At 45.4% G+C, this 17,908-nt stretch overlaps 3 protein-coding genes across 4 annotated transcripts in view; 1 reads left to right on the top strand and 2 right to left on the bottom strand.

The window, feature by feature from the left end:
- The window catches only part of LOC306826435 (inositol monophosphatase 1-like), a 60,583-nt gene that overhangs the window by 29,041 nt on the left and 13,634 nt on the right, over positions 1–17,908 (bottom strand). The gene's annotated exons all lie outside the window — the stretch shown is intronic.
- rpp40 (ribonuclease P/MRP 40 subunit) lies at positions 317–6,120 on the top strand. Its single transcript, XM_079347519.1, has 8 exons — positions 317–475; positions 1,596–1,740; positions 2,088–2,156; positions 2,743–2,838; positions 2,932–3,054; positions 4,207–4,387; positions 4,459–4,593; positions 5,760–6,120. The coding sequence occupies exons 1-8, from the start codon at positions 353–355 to the stop codon at positions 5,956–5,958; spliced, it is 1,071 nt and encodes a 356-aa protein (XP_079203645.1). The 5' UTR covers positions 317–352; the 3' UTR covers positions 5,959–6,120.
- cdyl (chromodomain protein, Y-like) lies at positions 9,724–16,720 on the bottom strand. Of its 2 annotated transcripts, XM_079348108.1 has the most exons (8): positions 16,689–16,720; positions 16,491–16,563; positions 12,737–13,481; positions 12,181–12,434; positions 11,519–11,691; positions 11,231–11,441; positions 10,516–10,659; positions 9,724–10,429 (listed from the first exon to the last, which is right to left on the bottom strand). In XM_079348108.1, exons 1-8 carry the CDS (start codon positions 16,694–16,696, stop codon positions 10,271–10,273), a joined length of 1,767 nt encoding a protein of 588 aa, XP_079204234.1. In that variant the 5' UTR covers positions 16,697–16,720; the 3' UTR covers positions 9,724–10,270. The 2 variants fall into 2 exon arrangements, with proteins under 2 accessions (XP_079204234.1, XP_079204235.1); XM_079348109.1 differs by lacking the exons at positions 16,491–16,563; positions 16,689–16,720 and adding an exon at positions 16,394–16,482.

Raw genomic sequence — 17,908 nt, 5'->3', positions numbered from 1 at the left:
CAGAGAGTTCCTCACAACACAGCGTGCTTTCTTCACTTCCGGGTCTGAATACGTCACTACGGCAAGGAGCGAGGGTCTTTTCGTGAACTGCAACTGAGTCCGGCCCTTCCGAAGAAACCAGATAACATCTTCTTTTCAGGATTATCATCATTATTTAGTCTTTTTTCTGAGGGCACGTGGTTATTTATTCAGAATGTGATGAAACAGTTTGACAGAATAAAGTCTTCTTTCAGACCCATCTAATGGGAAGCTTTTATTTTGAAGTACAGTGACAGGAAGTGTCACAGCAATCAACTGGTTTTCTCCTCATGCTTCGAGAAATATGAAGGTGTGAAGTAGTGATAAAGTAAAGATGAAGATCAGAGCAGAACTGGACCAGACCCCCCGCTCTCTGCTGGTCTCTGAGAAGTCCAGTTTCCTGGACCAGAGGAGCCGGATCAGGACTCAAGTGGAGCAGCTGCACTTCAACTACAAGGTAGCTAATCCGGTTAGCATGCAGCTTTAGTCGTGTTAGCATGGGGGGGGGGGGTTAGATTTATAGTTATTTTAAACTGTAATATTTTCTTGGTGTTTCACGCAGCTCTTAAACTACCTGAGTCTCACCTGGGTTAAACTACCTGAGTCTCACCTGGGTTAAACTACCTGAGTCTCACCTGGGTTAAACTACCTGAGTCTCACCTGGGTTAAACTACCTGAGTCTCACCTGGGTTAAACTACCTGAGTCTCACCTGGGTTAGACTACCTGAGTCTCACCTGGGTTAAACTACCTGAGTCTCACCTGGGTTAAACTACCTGAGTCTCACCTGGGTTAGACTACCTGAGTCTCACCTGGGTTAGACTACCTGGGTTAGACTACCTGAGTCTCACCTGGGTTAGACTACCTGAGTCTCACCTGGGTTAAACTACCTGAGTCTCACCTGGGTTAAACTACCTGAGTCTCACCTGGGTTAAACTACCTGAGTCTCACCTGGGTTAAACTACCTGAGTCTCACCTGGGTTAGACTACCTGAGTCTCACCTGGGTTAGACTACCTGGGTTAGACTACCTGAGTCTCACCTGGGTTAGACTACCTGAGTCTCACCTGGGTTAAACTACCTGAGTCTCACCTGGGTTAAACTACCTGAGTCTCACCTGGGTTAAACTACCTGAGTCTCACCTGGGTTAAACTACCTGAGTCTCACCTGGGTTAAACTACCTGGGTCTCACCTGGGTTAAACTACCTGAGTCTCACCTGGGTTAAACTACCTGAGTCTCACCTGGGTTAAACTACCTGAGTCTCACCTGGGTTAAACTACCTGAGTCTCACCTGGGTTAAACTACCTGAGTCTCACCTGGGTTAAACTACCTGAGTCTCACCTGGGTTAAACTACCTGAGTCTCACCTGGGTTAAACTACCTGAGTCTCACCTGGGTTAAACTACCTGAGTCTCACCTGGGTTAAACTACCTGAGTCTCACCTGGGTTAGACTACCTGGACACTTCTGTTCTTCTTCTTCATATTAGATTTGATAAACTATAGATGAACTTTTGTTTTAACTAAAGATTAGTTTCTACTTGCCTGAAATAACTGAAAAATGTGTTTGTTCACCTGTGCAGGTGTCTGTGCTGCTGCCTGAGTGTAGCTCCGCCCCCCCTCACCTGGATTCTATCTTCAACACTTTCAACAGCTTTTACCTGATCAGGAATCTGCCGATCTACGAACTGCTGGACAAAAACTTTTTAGAGACAGCAGTGTACCAAGGTATACACTTGATACACCTGTACACACCTGCACAGACCTACACACACCTACACACACCTTCACACCTGTACACACCTGTACACACCTACACACCTGTACACACCTACACACACCTTCACACCTGTACACACCTATTCACACCTACAAACCTGTACACATTTAAAACACGTGTCCATGCCTGATGACTTAGTGTGTGTGTGTGTGTGTGTGTGTGTGTGTGTGTGTGTGTGTGTGTGTGTGTGTGTGTGTGTGTGTGTGTGTGTGTGTGTGTGTGTGTGTGTGTGTGTGTGTGTGTGTGTGTGTGTGTGTGTGTGTGTGTGTGTGTGTGTGTGTGTGTGTGTTTCCAGGGAGTGTGTATGGTGTTTCCTACAGGACCAGGATCGACGAGGATAACTGCGTTGCTCTGGTGCCTAAAGGTGATGTCATGACAACGACACACGATCAATAATCATTTTATTCACCAAACATATCAAATCAAATTTAACTCTTTATTTTCAAATGAAGACCAAAGTCTCAAACACAGCCGGGTACCTGTAACTCAGGTCCCCTCAGGACGCCGCAGCACGTCCCCTCAGGACGCTGCAGCACGTCCCCTCAGGACGCCGCAGCACGTCCCCTCAGGACGCTGCAGCACGTCCCCTCAGGACGCTGCAGCACGTCCCCTCAGGACGCCGCAGCACGTCCCCTCAGGACGCCGCAGCACGTCCCCTCAGGACGCTGCAGCACGTCCCCTCAGGACGCCGCAGCACATCACACACTATGAAGTGATGTCATCATTACTTCTTCTTCTGGGTTTTCTACACTTAGGGATGGAGTTAGACCAACCGGGTAATGCATGGTTTAAGTCACCCTGTTTGTAGTCCTTCTCTGGTGAATTGTAGTTTTTTTTATACACAGGCATCATCAGTAGCATACCTGCGCCTCACTTTAGACCTTTTCCATCAGGTCAGGGGTCGAGTTCAGACATGTTGGATTAATGTGACTTCCTGTCTCTGTCTGAAGGTCACCTGACTCTCTCTCTGGACAAAGACTCGTTTGAGGTGTTGGGAGTTGAAGGGAAACCGTCCAGATTCAACCACAGAACAAAATGCAGATTCAGTAAGAACCACATCACTATGACATCACTATGACATCACTATGACATCAGCATCACTGTGTGTGTGTGTGTGTGTGTGTGTGTGTGTGTTACAGTAGTGTCTGTGGATTTGACTGACAGCAGCATGGCTCCTGGTGGGCGGGGCTACCAGAGACTCCTGACAGGTCTGAGGTCAAGACTCCAGCTGAAGACTGACTTCCTGCTGTCACATTATCCAGGTGACTGACATCATCCTGCAGGTGACTGACATCATCCTGCAGGTGACTGACATCATCCTGCAGGTGACTGACATCATCCTGCAGGTGCATGACATCATCCTGCAGGTGCATGACATCATCCTGCAGGTGCATGACATCATCCTGCAGGTGCATGACATCATCCTGCAGGTGCATGACATCATCCTGCAGGTGACTGACATCATCCTGCAGGTGCATGACATCATCCTGCAGGTGACTGACATCATCCTGCAGGTGCATGACATCATCCTGCAGGTGCATGACATCATCCTGCAGGTGCATGACATCATCCTGCAGGTGACTGACATCATCCTGCAGGTGCATGACATCATCCTGCAGGTGACTGACATCATCCTGCAGGTGCATGACATCATCCTGCAGGTGCATGACATCATCCTGCATGTGACTGACATCATCCTGCAGGTGACTGACATCATCCTGCAGGTGACTGACATCATCCTGCAGGTGCATGACATCATCCTGCAGGTGACTGACATCATCCTGCAGGTGCATGACATCATCCTGCAGGTGCATGACATCATCCTGCAGGTGACTGACATCATCCTGCAGGTGCATGACATCATCCTGCAGGTGCATGACATCATCCTGCAGGTGACTGACATCATCCTGCAGGTGACTGACATCATCCTGCAGGTGACTGACATCATCCTGCAGGTGCATGACATCATCCTGCAGGTGACTGACATCATCCTGCAGGTGCATGACATCATCCTGCAGGTGCATGACATCATCCTGCAGGTGACTGACATCATCCTGCAGGTGCATGACATCATCCTGCAGGTGCATGACATCATCCTGCAGGTGACTGACATCATCCTGCAGGTGCATGACATCATCCTGCAGGTGCATGACATCATCCTGCAGGTGACTGACATCATCCTGCAGGTGCATGACATCATCCTGCAGGTGACTGACATCATCCTGCAGGTGCATGACATCATCCTGCAGGTGACTGACATCATCCTGCAGGTGCATGACATCATCCTGCAGGTGCATGACATCATCCTGCAGGTGCATGACATCATCCTGCAGGTTGCCGCTAAAGCTAACACAACTAGCATCTTTGCTGCTACATGGTTTTCATTCCCCATAACCTCTGCTGTCTGTCCAAAGGGGGCGGAGCCTCTCTTCAGGCCCTGCTGTCCCGTTATGATTGGTCGGAGCACAGGCCTCAGATCAGCCGCCACACTTTGACAGACCTGTCCTGTCCCTCCCTGCTGACCTCCGACCTGCAGTCATGTGACCCGCACAGCTTCCTGGAGTGGCTTGGAGCGGTGGACGCCAACATTAGCTGGTAAGAGGAGGAGGTCTTGAGGAAGTGTCACACCTTTCACCTCTGTCACATGACATGTTCTGTCATTTCAGTGAGAACTCGTCCAGCAGCTTCCTGTCCTCTCTCGTGTGTCCTGAGCCGAAGATGAAGGTCAGCAGAGCTCTAAGCGTGTCCGTCTGCGGCCTGCTCCTCCCTCATGACATCCACCGCCTCATCCAGGAGATCAGGTCAGCTGACCTCGGACAAAACATTGTGTAATGTTAGCTAAATGCTAGCTTAGCATCTGCTAAAGGGAGGTTGAGTAGATAAATATTTAATTGGAAACACCTGGACCCGTTCCACCTTCTGTACCCGCTCCACCTTCTGTACCCGCTCCACCTTCTGGACCCGCTCCACCTTCTGGACCCGCTCCACCTTCTGTACCTGCTCCACCTTCTGGACCCGCTCCACCTTCTGGACCCGCTCCACCTTCTGGACCCGCTCCACCTTCTGTACCCGTTCCACCTTCTGTACCCGTTCCACCATCTGTAGCCGCTCCGCCATCTGTATCTGTTTCACCTGCACTGCTGACCTCAGAGTCAGCCCCCAGTTGGACACTTTAATGCATATTGATAGTCACTTTACTGAGCACTGATCACTTTAAAGATAATCACCCTAATCATGTCTGGTTTCATCCTACTGTTGTGTTATGCTACATCTGTAATGGTTGACATGATCACTCTAACTAGGTCAAGTTTCACTCTATTGTCTTCAACACTTAATGCTAATCTGCTCCTCAATAGTTGGGTACTTTAATGATAATCACCCTGATCACTCCTGGTTTCACCTTATTGTTTTGGACACTTAATGCTAATCACTGCTCCTTTATGTTGCTGAGCCAATTTACATCCCTGCATTGACTGTTTAATGACTGTACTCACACCTCTGGCACTACCTCAAACACCTCTGTACATGCACATGGAACTAGTTTCTAGAAGGTCAGCACTTTGTTTCTAAGGCTCTTTAACTGTTTACAGGTCTCTTTTAAACATCACATGTTTTTCTCTCCTCACAGGTTATGTACATTATGCTATATAAGTTTTAAGTCTAATGCTAATGCTAACTGCACAGGTTATGTACATTATGCTATATAAGTTTAAGTCTAATGCTAATGCTAACTGCACAGGTTTAACCTGTAATTAGATTTATTCTTAGTCACATAGGGGCTGCTAAATCTTGTTTGGGGGATTATTGTATACAGGGGGGGGGGGGGACAGAGGGTGTGTATTGTAACTAATGTCTTGTGTCCTGCCTGTCTGTATACTGCTACTGGATGCCTTGAATTTCCCTCGGGATCAATAAAGTATCTATCTATCTATCTGTTCTTACCTGCTTCTCCTGTGTGTACCTGCAGGTCTTACCTGGAGCAGCCTCATCTGGAGTCCTGGGTGTGTCTGACAGTTCACGGTTTTGCCGACAGTCCTGTTTCTTGGGGCGATAATGAGCACAGCGTCCTGAGAGGAGGAGAAAACTTCTACAGTCTGCTCATGTTCCAGGACGACACCTATCACCTTCACCTGGCTACAGGAGCACATGACAACTGTCCACCCTGAACACACCTGTCCCTTCAGGCCGGGACATACAAACATGAAGTTATATTAAATGTGATGAAAACATGATCAACAGATATTTACTGACTTTATTTGTTTTGTTTTGTTTTCTTGTGTTTTGTACAAAGTGACGTTTAAGAAAATAAAGTTTCTGTTCTTGTTGAACTGTTGGTAAGAAGTTTGTTAACAGTAAAGAGTTTAGTGACCACAGACTAAACAGACTGCAGCTGGTCTGTTAGTAAAACTCACACATAAGTCTGAGGCCACGCCCCCTAATTCTACATCACTTTAATCCTTAATACAATGTTACACCACACATGATGAGAGATCCAAACAATCCAACATGTTGAATATCCCTGATTTAAGATCGGAGCGGTCTGAACACACGGCAGGATGATCTGATCAGATTATCAGATGATGATCGGGGCGTCTTTAAGATTATCTGATGATGATCGTCTTTAAGATTATCTGATGATGATCGTCTTTAAGATTATCTGATGATGATCGTCTATAAGATTATCTGATGATGATCGTCTTTAAGATTATCAGATGATGATCGGAGCGTCTTTAAGATTATCTGATGATCGTCTTTAAGATTATCTGATGATGATCGTCTTTAAGATTATCTGATGATGATCGTCTATAAGATTATCTGATGATGATCGTCTATAAGATTATCTGATGATGATCGTCTTTAAGATTATCTGATGATGATCGTCTATAAGATTATCTGATGATGATCGTCTATAAGATTATCTGATGATGATCGTCTTTAAGATTATCTGATGATGATCGTCTTTAAGATTATCTGATGATGATCGTCTTTAAGATTATCTGATGATGATCGTCTATAAGATTATCTGATGATGATCGGGGCGTCTTTAAGATTATCTGATGATGAGCGTCTTTAAGATTATCTGATGATTGATCGGGGCGTCTTTAAGATTATCTGATGATGATCGGGGCGTCTTTAAGATTATCTGATGATTGATCGTCTTTAAGATTATCTGATGATTGATCGGGGCGTCTTTAAGATTATCTGATGATGATCGGGGCGTCTTTAAGATTATCTGATGATGATCGTCTTTAAGATTATCTGATGATGATCGTCTTTAAGATTATCTGATGATTGATCGGGGCGTCTTTAAGATTATCTGATGATGATCGTCTTTAAGATTATCAGATGATTGATCGGAGCGTCTTTAAGATTATCTGATGATGATCGTCTTTAAGATTATCTGATGATCGTCTTTAAGATTATCTGATGATTGATCGGGGCGTCTTTAAGATTATCTGATGATGAGCGTCTTTAAGATTATCAGATGATGATCATCTTTAAGATTATCTGATGATTGATCGGGGCGTCTTTAAGATTATCTGATGATGATCGGGGCGTCTTTAAGATTATCTGATGATTGATCGTCTTTAAGATTATCTGATGATTGATCGGAGCGTCTTTAAGATTATCTGATGATTGATCGGGGCGTCTTTAAGATTATCAGATGATTGATCGGAGCGTCTTTAAGATTATCTGATGATGATCGGGGCGTCTTTAAGATTATCTGATGATTGATCGGGGCGTCTTTAAGATTATCTGATGATGATCGGAGCGTCTTTAAGATTATCTGATGATGATCGGAGCGTCTTTAAGATTATCAGATGATTGATCGGAGCGTCTTTAAGATTATCTGATGATGATCGTCTTTAAGATTATCTGATGATTGATCGTCTTTAAGATTATCTGATGATGATCGTCTTTAAGATTATCAGATGATTGATCGGGGCGTCTTTAAGATTATCAGATGATTGATCGGAGCGTCTTTAAGATTATCTGATGATTGATCGGGGCGTCTTTAAGATTATCAGATGATTGATCGGAGCGTCTTTAAGATTATCTGATGATGATCGGGGCGTCTTTAAGATTATCTGATGATGATCGTCTTTAAGATTATCAGATGATTGATCGGGGCGTCTTTAAGATTATCTGATGATGATCGTCTTTAAGATTATCTGATGATTGATCGGGGCGTCTTTAAGATTATCTGATGATGATCGTCTTTAAGATTATCAGATGATTGATCGGAGCGTCTTTAAGATTATCTGATGATGATCGTCTTTAAGATTATCTGATGATGATCGTCTTTAAGATTATCTGATGATTGATCGGGGCGTCTTTAAGATTATCTGATGATGATCGTCTTTAAGATTATCAGATGATGATCATCTTTAAGATTATCTGATGATTGATCGGGGCGTCTTTAAGATTATCTGATGATGATCGGGGCGTCTTTAAGATTATCTGATGATTGATCGTCTTTAAGATTATCTGATGATTGATCGGAGCGTCTTTAAGATTATCTGATGATTGATCGGGGCGTCTTTAAGATTATCAGATGATTGATCGGAGCGTCTTTAAGATTATCTGATGATGATCGGGGCGTCTTTAAGATTATCTGATGATGATCGTCTTTAAGATTATCTGATGATTGATCGGGGCGTCTTTAAGATTATCTGATGATGATCGTCTTTAAGATTATCAGATGATTGATCGGAGCGTCTTTAAGATTATCTGATGATGATCGTCTTTAAGATTATCAGATGATTGATCGGGGCGTCTTTAAGATTATCTGATGATGATCGTCTTTAAGATTATCTGATGATGATCGTCTTTAAGATTATCTGATGATTGATCGGGGCGTCTTTAAGATTATCTGATGATGATCGGGGCGTCTTTAAGATTATCTGATGATTGATCGGAGCGTCTTTAAGATTATCTGATGATGATCGTCTTTAAGATTATCTGATGATGATCGGGGCGTCTTTAAGATTATCTGATGATTGATCGGGGCGTCTTTAAGATTATCTGATGATTGATCGGGGCGTCTTTAAGATTATCTGATGATTGATCGGGGCGTCTTTAAGATTATCTGATGATTGATCGGGGCGTCTTTAAGATTATCTGATGATTGATCGGGGCGTCTTTAAGATTATCTGATGATTGATCGGGGCGTCTTTAAGATTATCTGATGATTGATCGGGGCGTCTTTAAGATTATCTGATGATTGATCGGGGCGGGGAGAATCGGGGAGAATCGGGGAGAATCGGGGAGAATCGGGGCTAAAATCAGAGTAGTTATCCTGCCGTGTGAAGGAGGCTTAATAGTATGATTACAAAAGTGGCGTTCCCTCTGTGCTCCCTCTAATGTCCCGCTGCTCACAGAGTTAAAATATACTTTGAGTACAGTTTATCATAAATATTTAATTTATTTCTGTTAAGTGTTTGTATCTACTATTATCAACAACTGTGTTTTTGTGCACTTGTGGTTTTTGTACCTCCTGAGTTCCCGTAGCTCTTTCCTGTTTTAAGCTTTTACCTTATTTATGTAGGAAAATAAGTGAAGTTATAGTGTTTGGTTAATTTTGAAAACTGGAAGTGACGTAACGTTAATCCTTCATTTTATTTTGGTTACAGATTTATAAACTGATGATTTACTTTGTTCCTTCTTCAGAGAACCTGAGTTATTAATGTCTGTCAGGACTTCCTGCCTGTGTGTGTGTGTGTTCTCTTTCCCCCCTCACCCTCAGTACACACACCCTCCTCCATGAAGAGATCTGATTGGTCAGTGGGCGGCGTATCATTGAGGTCGATCTGTACTCTAGAACAAGTGAAATCAAACCCGATCAGTCGTGTAGGCTCCACCCTGACGGAGAAAGAAACACCATGAGGCATGATGATGGAGTTTAAACATAAGATCAAGTCCACTTCCTGTTTATCGTCCACTTCCTGTTTATTGTCCACATAGTTATTTGTCAGAGAAGGTTCTAGTAGAAGGTCAGAGGTCACCTGTATTTAAAGGGACAGTCACTTTAGCCTCCCTGTCAGAGCCACATGTTCCAGTTCACCTGTGTTAGCCTAGTCTAGCTTAGCATAACGATTGGAGGCGGAGCTAAAGAGTTTGGTTCAGTCTGACAGAATGAAAAACAAACATCTGTAAATAAAATAACAGTGATAAACAATTCATATCATGTTTCCTGATTCTCACTGCAGGAACAGTCAGGGGCGTGGCCAGGGGCGTGGCCAGGGGAGGGGCCTGTAAACTCCACCCATTAGGTTATATGGAGGTGGACTCACATAACCATCAGTCTCTTTTAAGACAACAAATTATAAGTTAAAAGTCACAAGAAAAGGAAGAAATGTTCAGAGTGTCGGCTTCAAATCCACTGAGGCACAGCTGCTCCCGGCTCCTGGACCGGCTCCTGGACCGGCTCCTGGACCGGCTCCTGGACCGGCTCCTGGACCGGCTCCTGCTGTTGTTCTAGCAGAGCTCAGTTGTCCTCTGCAGGTACTGCAGGATGGCGTCTGTCCCCTGTGACGAGCCCCACACTCTCTTCAGAGCTTCACACTCTCGCTCGTTGGTTTGCTCCAGAGCACTGCGGCTGCTGTTTCTCATCAGAGCTTTGGACTCCCTCAGAACCTGCAGACACACAGCAGAACGTCTAGACCCTCAGAGGAACACTTAGAGAGAGAGTGTGTGTGTGTGTGTGTGTGTGTGTTACTTACCAACAGATCAACAGTCACCAGCTCTTTGATTCGTAGCATCACTTCCTGGTTAAAGGTTCCCGGCCAAAGAACCTGAGACACCAAACCTTTAGAACACGCCTCCTGAGCCGTCAACTTCCTGCCACTAAGCAGCAGCTCGTTCGCCTGGAACAGAACAGAACTTTAGAACTGAGCCTGGAACAGAACAGAACTTTAGAACTGAGCCTGGAACAGAACTTTAGAACTGAGCCTGGAACAGAACAGAACTTTAGAACTGAGCCTGGAACAGAACAGAACTTTAGAACTGAGCCTGGAACAGAACAGAACTTTAGAACTGAGCCTGGAACAGAACAGAACTTTAGAACTGAGCCTGGAACAGAACAGAACAGAACTTTAGAACTGAGCCTGGAACAGAACAGAACTTTAGAACTGAGCCTGGAACAGAACAGAACTTCAGAACTGAGCCTGGAACAGAACTTTAGAACTGAGCCTGGAACAGAACAGAACTTTAGAACTGAGCCTGGAACAGAACAGAACTTCAGAACTGAGCCTGGAACAGAACTTCAGAACTGAGCCTGGAACAGAACTTTAGAACTGAGCCTGGAACAGAACAGAACTTTAGAACTGAGCCTGGAACAGAACAGAACTTTAGAACTGAGCCTGGAACAGAACTTTGAAGCAGTCAGAATAACGGCGGGTCTAAAGGTCATGGAGAGGTCATGATCATGTGACTGACCGAGGCGGGGCCCATAATGCGAGGGAAGGTGAAGGAGGAGCACGCGTCAGGTGTCTGGCCGTATGACGTGTATGGCGTCTGGAACCAAGCTTTCTCATTGGCCCACACCACGTCACACAGAGGCAGGATGGCTGCGGCGAGGCCGACGGCCGGCCCGTTCACCGCCGCCACGATGGGTTTCCTGAACTGGATGAAGGTGTTGACAAAGGTCCTGTGGAGACAAAGACGGAAAGTTCCACTGCATGTCTTAATCACTTATGACATCACTTCCTCTCCAGGGGTTCTCACCTGATTGTTTCAGCCATTTTGATGCTCTCCTTCTTCCTGTCGTCAGTCAGGCGTCTGATGAAATACAGGAAGTCAAGGCCGCAGCAGAACACGCTGCCGACCGCACCCAGTAACACCAGCTTGCTGTCGTCTGATGCTGCTGTCGCCATGGCGCTCTGGATCTCCTTCATCACCTTCGGAAGAAAGGGATAGAAAACATGGGCGTCAGGTGGGCTCCTCCAGGTACACTCAAGTCCCCCGTTATGACGGCGAGGGATTAGTCAGTTTCTGTTTACACACAAGAGGGCGGATGACCACGACCCCGAGTCCTTCCAGGTACCACATATTTATGTCTGTGGTTTGACACGTGGCGTTTGCATCCACACATGGCCGTTAGCATGTAGCATGTCCGTTAGCATGTAGCATGTCCGTTAGCATGTAGCATGGCCGTTAGCATGTAGCATGTCCGTTAGCATGTAGCATGGCAGTTAGCATGTAGCATGGCCGTTAGCATGTAGCACCTGCTCCTCCCGTTGTTCTGACTGTCCACCATCTTATGACACTTATTTGTTTCTGCTTCGTGTGAAGTCGCTCATCATCGCCACAGAACATTTAAACGATTCGATGACATATTGGAATATTGTTTGACAGCCCTGGTGTGGTCAGTGTGGGCGTGGCCTCACCTCGGGGTTTAGCGTGTTGTTCTCCGAGCTCTTGGTGGACAGCAGGATGTGAGTGAAGCCGTCTTGTTTCTTCACCACGATGTCACGGTAACGGTACGCGCTCTCCGTTTGTCGAACACTGAACCTCAGCCGTTTGTCGAACGCTGAACGCTCCTCCAGACGGCGTTTCCCTGGTGCACTGGTCGCCGCGGTAACAACACTCTGCAGACATGGCATTCCGTTAGCAGCCACCGCCTTCATCAGCGGGGAGTTACCTGACAGACAGAACAGATTGTTATTATTGATCAGGGAGGTCAGGGGTCATGTGTTTACACAGCAGGAGACAGGAGGGGGCGGAGCCTAAAGACAGTCAGTGCTGCCTGTCCATGAACAGAATGTGAAGAAGAAGATGGAGGTGTTGAAAGATCACAGTGAGACTCGTTGATTAAAGGATGATAGATGTATATGAAGGATTATTATGGGCTAGAACAGTAAAACTGCTCGTGTCTCGTTCGCTGAGTCGATGCTTTCACACAGGAAGCTGACAGAAGGTGTTCAGGTGTGAGTGTGACCTTACCTGTGCCACCAAGGGAGCGAATGGCTGTAGGTGTGACAGGGACACGTGGGGGTGGTGGGGGATTCAAGCCGCGGGGCCTGGTCCCCATGCGGGCCCTCTCTTGTCCAGGCCCCAGGTGTACACCTGCAGGTTTCTCAAGCAGCGCCACCTCAGGTGGGACCAGGTGAGCGTCCTGAGAACTGGCATCCAGGCTGTGGGCTGCCTCGCTGGGCGACTCCTCAGAGTCCGGCCGACTGTTCATCGGGCTCTTGGGAACCAGGATCTTGATGCCGGTCTTTGACAGGTCCAGGCTGCGGCGGGCGGAGCCAGCAGGAGACGATGACATCACAGCGCCACAGAATCGAGAGGCCTGAAGGGGCTGTTGGGAGCAGACCGAGGCAGGGTGGGTGAGGCCAACGGAGGGCAAGAGAGCCAGACCTAAAGCAGTTTCCAGCTGACTACAACCTCCCATTAAACCCCCGCTGGCCTCACTGCTGATGTCACTGCGAGCTGCCAGCAACTGTCTGCAGAGCTGCCTGTGGGCGGGGCTGAAGTGCAGGCTGGGCGAGCTGCGAGTGGAGCGCAGTAAGGTGGCGTCTCTCTGCCACTCGGCGTGCTGCCGGTTAAAGTCGTGGACATAGATCATACAGGTGGACAGGTGACTCTCTGGCTCCCAGGTGTCCCCATCTGACCCATAACCTCTCCACCTGACCAGGTACTCCATCCGGCCCTTCTTACTCCTCCTCTTATCCACGATCCTCTCCACCTGCAGCACAGGTGTGTTAGTCTACAGGTGTACACTGTAAAGAGCAAGAACCTGCAGCACAACCTGGTTAGTCTGCAGGTGTGTTAGTCTGCAGGTGTGTTAGTCTACAAGTGTGTTAGTCTACAGGTGTGTTAGTCTACAGGTGTGTTAGTCTACAGGTGTGTTAGTCTACAAGTGTGTTAGTCTACAGGTGTGTTAGTCTACAGGTGTGTTAGTCTACAGGTGTGTTAGTCTGCAGGTGTGTTAGTTTACAGGTGTGTTAGTCTACAGGTGTGTTAGTCTGCAGGTGTGTTAGTCTGCAGGTGTCTACAGGTGTGTTAGTCTACAGGTGTGTTAGTCTGCAGGTGTGTTAGTCTACAGGTGTGTTAGTCTACAGGTGTGTTAGTCTGCAGGTGTGTTAGTCTGCAGGTGTGTTAGTCTGCAGGTGTGTTAGTCTGCAGGTGTCTACAGGTGTGTTAGTCTGCAGGTGTGTTAGTCTACAGGTGTGTTAGTCTGCAGGTGTCTACAGGTGTGTTAGTCTACAGGTGTGTTAGTCTACAGGTGTGTTAGTCTGCAGGTGTGTTAGTCTGCAGGTGTGTTAGTCTACAGGTGTGTTAGTCTGCAGGTGTGTTAGTCTGCAGGTGTGTTAGTCTGCAGGTGTGTTAGTCTGCAGGTGTGTTAGTCTACAGGTGTGTTAGTCTGCAGGTGTGTTAGTCTGCAGGTGTGTTAGTCTGCAGGTGTCTACAGGTGTGTTAGTCTGCAGGTGTGTTAGTCTACAGGTGTGTTAGTCTGCAGGTGTCTACAGGTGTGTTAGTCTACAGGTGTGTTAGTCTACAGGTGTGTTAGTCTACAGGTGTGTTAGTCTGCAGGTGTGTTAGTCTACAGGTGTGTTAGTCTACAGGTGTGTTAGTCTACAGGTGTGTTAGTCTGCAGGTGTGTTAGTCTGCAGGTGTGTTAGTCTGCAGGTGTGTTAGTCTGCAGGTGTGTTAGTCTGCAGGTGTGTTAGTCTGCAGGTGTCTACAGGTGTGTTAGTCTGCAGGTGTCTACAGGTGTGTTAGTCTACAGGTGTGTTAGTCTACAGGTGTGTTAGTCTGCAGGTGTCTACAGGTGTGTTAGTCTACAGGTGTGTTAGTCTACAGGTGTGTTAGTCTACAGGTGTGTTAGTTTACAAGTGTGTTAGTTTACAGGTGTGTTAGTCTGCAGGTGTGTTAGTCTGCAGGTGTGTTAGTTTACAGGTGTGTTAGTCTGCAGATGTGTTAGTCTGCAGGTGTGTTAGTCTGCAGGTGTGTTAGTCTGCAGGTGTGTTAGTCTGCAGGTGTGTTAGTCTGCAGGTGTGTTAGTCTGCAGGTGTGTTAGTTTACAGGTATGTTAGTTTACAGGTGAGTTAGTCTGCAGGTGTGTTAGTCTGCAGGTGTGTTAGTCTGCAGGTGTGTTAGTCTGCAGGTGTGTTAGTCTACAGGTGTGTTAGTCTGCAGGTGTGTTAGTCTGCAGATGTGTTAGTCTACAGGTGTGTTAGTCTACAGGTGTGTTAGTTTACAGGTGTGTTAGTCTACAGGTGTACACTGTAAAGAGCAAGAACCTGCAGCACAACCTGGTTAGTCTGCAGGTGTGTTAGTCTGCAGGTGTGTTAGTCTGCAGGTGTGTTAGTCTACAGGTGTGTTAGTCTGCAGGTGTGTTAGTCTACAGGTGTGTTAGTCTGCAGGTGTGTTAGTCTGCAGGTGTGTTAGTCTGCAGGTGTGTTAGTCTGCAGGTGTGTTAGTCTACAGGTGTGTTAGTCTGCAGGTGTGTTAGTCTGCAGGTGTGTTAGTCTGCAGGTGTGTTAGTCTACAGGTGTGTTAGTCTGCAGGTGTGTTAGTCTACAGGTGTGTTAGTTTACAGGTGTGTTAGTCTACAGGTGTGTTAGTCTACAGGTGTGTTAGTCTACAGGTGTGTTAGTCTACAGGTGTGTTAGTTTACAGGTGTGTTAGTCTACAAGTGTGTTAGTTTACAGGTGTGTTAGTCTACAGGTGTGTTAGTCTACAGGTGTGTTAGTCTACAGGTGTGTTAGTCTACAAGTGTGTTAGTTTACAGGTGTGTTAGTCTACAGGTGTGTTAGTTTACAGGTGTGTTAGTCTACAGGTGTGTTAGTCTACAGGTGTGTTAGTCTACAGGTGTGTTAGTCTACAGGTGAACACTGTATACAGAACTGCTCATCTCATCACTTTTTAAATTTGACGTTTTTTTTTAAAGTTCAGGCTGATTTAAAGTAACAGAATTAAACATTATGTGAATTAATATAGAAACATGTAAATCTAAACATGTTAATATAAACATGTCAATCTAAACATCTTAATATAAACATGTCAATCTAAACATGTTAACATGTAAAAATGTAAATCTAAACATGTTAACATATAAAATGTAAATCTAAACATGTAAATCTAAACATGTAAATCTAAACATGTTAATATAAACATGTCAATCTAAACATGTTAATATAAACATGTAAATCTAAACATGTTAATATCTAAACATGTCAATCTAAACATGTTAACATGTAAAAATGTAAATCTAAACATGTTAACATATAAAATGTAAATCTAAACATGTTAATATAAACATGTAAATCTAAATATGTTAATATCTAAACATAAATATAAACATGTAAATCTAAAAATGTTAACAAACGTTCATATAAAAATATGTACAACTAAACATGTCAATATAAACACGTGTCAATCTAAAAATGTTACGATATAAACATGTAAATTTAAACATGACCAAGGTTTGATGAAAGTTAAAAACTTTTTCCTTGAGCGTTCGTTTATGTCATCAGCTAGCACTTAGCTTAGCACCGAGGCTAACTCTGCAGGCTAACAGAGAAGCTAACTGTAGTCACTCCATCACTTAAAGTGAGTTAGTTAACCAGCTGCTAACTATCCCGTTTGCTCCACCTGTTTTCTGCTCTACACCTGCTCAGGTAAAAAGTTTGCAAACTTCACTGAAATCTGCCCTCAGCTAACGTTAGCGTGTTAGCATTAGCTTATATACCTCATAGAAGTCTTCCGTCGCCATGGAGACTGAGCGCGTGCACGAACAGCTTCCAGAAGCGTCCTCAGGTGAGCTGCAGCATGAGAGAGAGAGAGAGAGAGAGCGAGGGAGAGAGAACCCCGAATGACCACCAGTCACTGGGTTTAACACCGTTAACAAGCCGTTAACTAGCTGTTAGCTGTTAGCACTCTCTGTTACCTCAACATCCGCTCGGACTGACCCACCTCCAAAATAAAAGCCCCCAGTAGTCCTCTGCTTTCAATTTACTCAGAACGATCAGATCATGAAGACTTTAATGAGTGTTGGAGCCAAACTATGTGTTGTATATTTTCTTTGTTTCTATATGCAGTCCCTTTACTGGGCACTATGGGGAGCCTGGGGAAGTGTTTTTAATCAGGGCTCCAGGTGAGCTGGACAGGTGTTTCCACACCTGAGAGAAAGTGGATTTGTTGGTTTATTTAATTTGTTTTTTTTTGTATCATGTTTACAAGTTGAACAATAAATGGATGAATCTATCCAAAAGTCAACAGACTTCTTGTGTTTTTAAGAGCTGAGCACGCGTTTGAAAACAGCGTCCACATTCAAGTGGCCTTTCTTAACATACGATGTGTTAAACTCCAATGAGTGTGAAGATGATTGAAGAGTATGATGAAGATCTCTGTGATTAAAATGTTTGATGGAGTCAACAAGTTCAAAAGTGTTAAAGGACGATGTACCTGTTTCCTCAGCTGTGCAGGAGACATTGGGAATGTTGGGCTGTGTGTGCTGGCTACGCAAAAACACCTGACACACAAACTCCATTATTGCCATTATTTGCAATTTATTGTGCAGAAGTTTGCCTGCAATTTATTTAAAAGCAACCAGTGACCAGACAGCAAAAGTCCAGGACCTCCCTATATGTTACAGTAAACAGGTAGAACTACAGTTTGATTTATACTTGAATCATATCAAAGTGGAAAATGATGCAGTGTTTCCCAAAGATAGACAATACTTGGGTGGGCTGCCCAGGTGGGCTGCCCAGGTGGGCTGCCCAGGTGGGCTGCCCAGGTGGGCTGCTCAGGTGGGCTGCTCAGGTGGGCTGCCCAGGTATATTTATGGCTGCCTACACATATTTACTGACCTTGTTTTTCTTCTCTAATCACCATCCATGAGAAAGAGCTTGAGAGGTGAGTTATATAAACATTCAGCCTGAACAGTTGAAGTCAGAAATACATTTAGAGACCCAAACTGTTTTTATACCAGGCTGTAAACATGTTTATTTTAACATAGAGCTCTATGGAGACTGACTCACTGCAGGAGACAGACTCTAGTGGACACTGGAGGAACTGCAGCTGTAAACATGTTTATTTTAACATAGAGCTCTATGGAGACTGACTCACTGCAGGAGACAGACTCTAGTGGACACTGGAGGAACTGCA

This window comes from Symphodus melops (genome assembly GCF_947650265.1).
Source record: "Symphodus melops genome assembly, chromosome: 7".
Taxonomy (NCBI): domain Eukaryota; kingdom Metazoa; phylum Chordata; class Actinopteri; order Labriformes; family Labridae; genus Symphodus; species Symphodus melops.
This window is presented reverse-complemented; position numbering and strand designations above follow the sequence as displayed.

Bases quoted from the DNA above. Each gene is read 5' to 3' on its own strand.
- rpp40 (XM_079347519.1), top strand. From the start codon at position 353: ATGAAGATCAGAGCAGAACTGGACCAGACCCCCCGCTCTCTGCTGGTC. The intron at 2,157-2,742 runs GTGATGTCATGA...CTCTGTCTGAAG, and splicing joins CGTTGCTCTGGTGCCTAAAG to GTCACCTGACTCTCTCTCTG. The intron at 4,388-4,458 runs GTAAGAGGAGGA...CTGTCATTTCAG, and splicing joins GTGGACGCCAACATTAGCTG to TGAGAACTCGTCCAGCAGCT.
- cdyl (XM_079348108.1), bottom strand. The intron at 12,435-12,736 runs GTAAGGTCACAC...TCTGTCTGTCAG, and splicing joins TCGCTCCCTTGGTGGCACAG to GTAACTCCCCGCTGATGAAG. The intron at 11,442-11,518 runs GTGAGAACCCCT...TTGTCTCCACAG, and splicing joins AAAATGGCTGAAACAATCAG to GACCTTTGTCAACACCTTCA.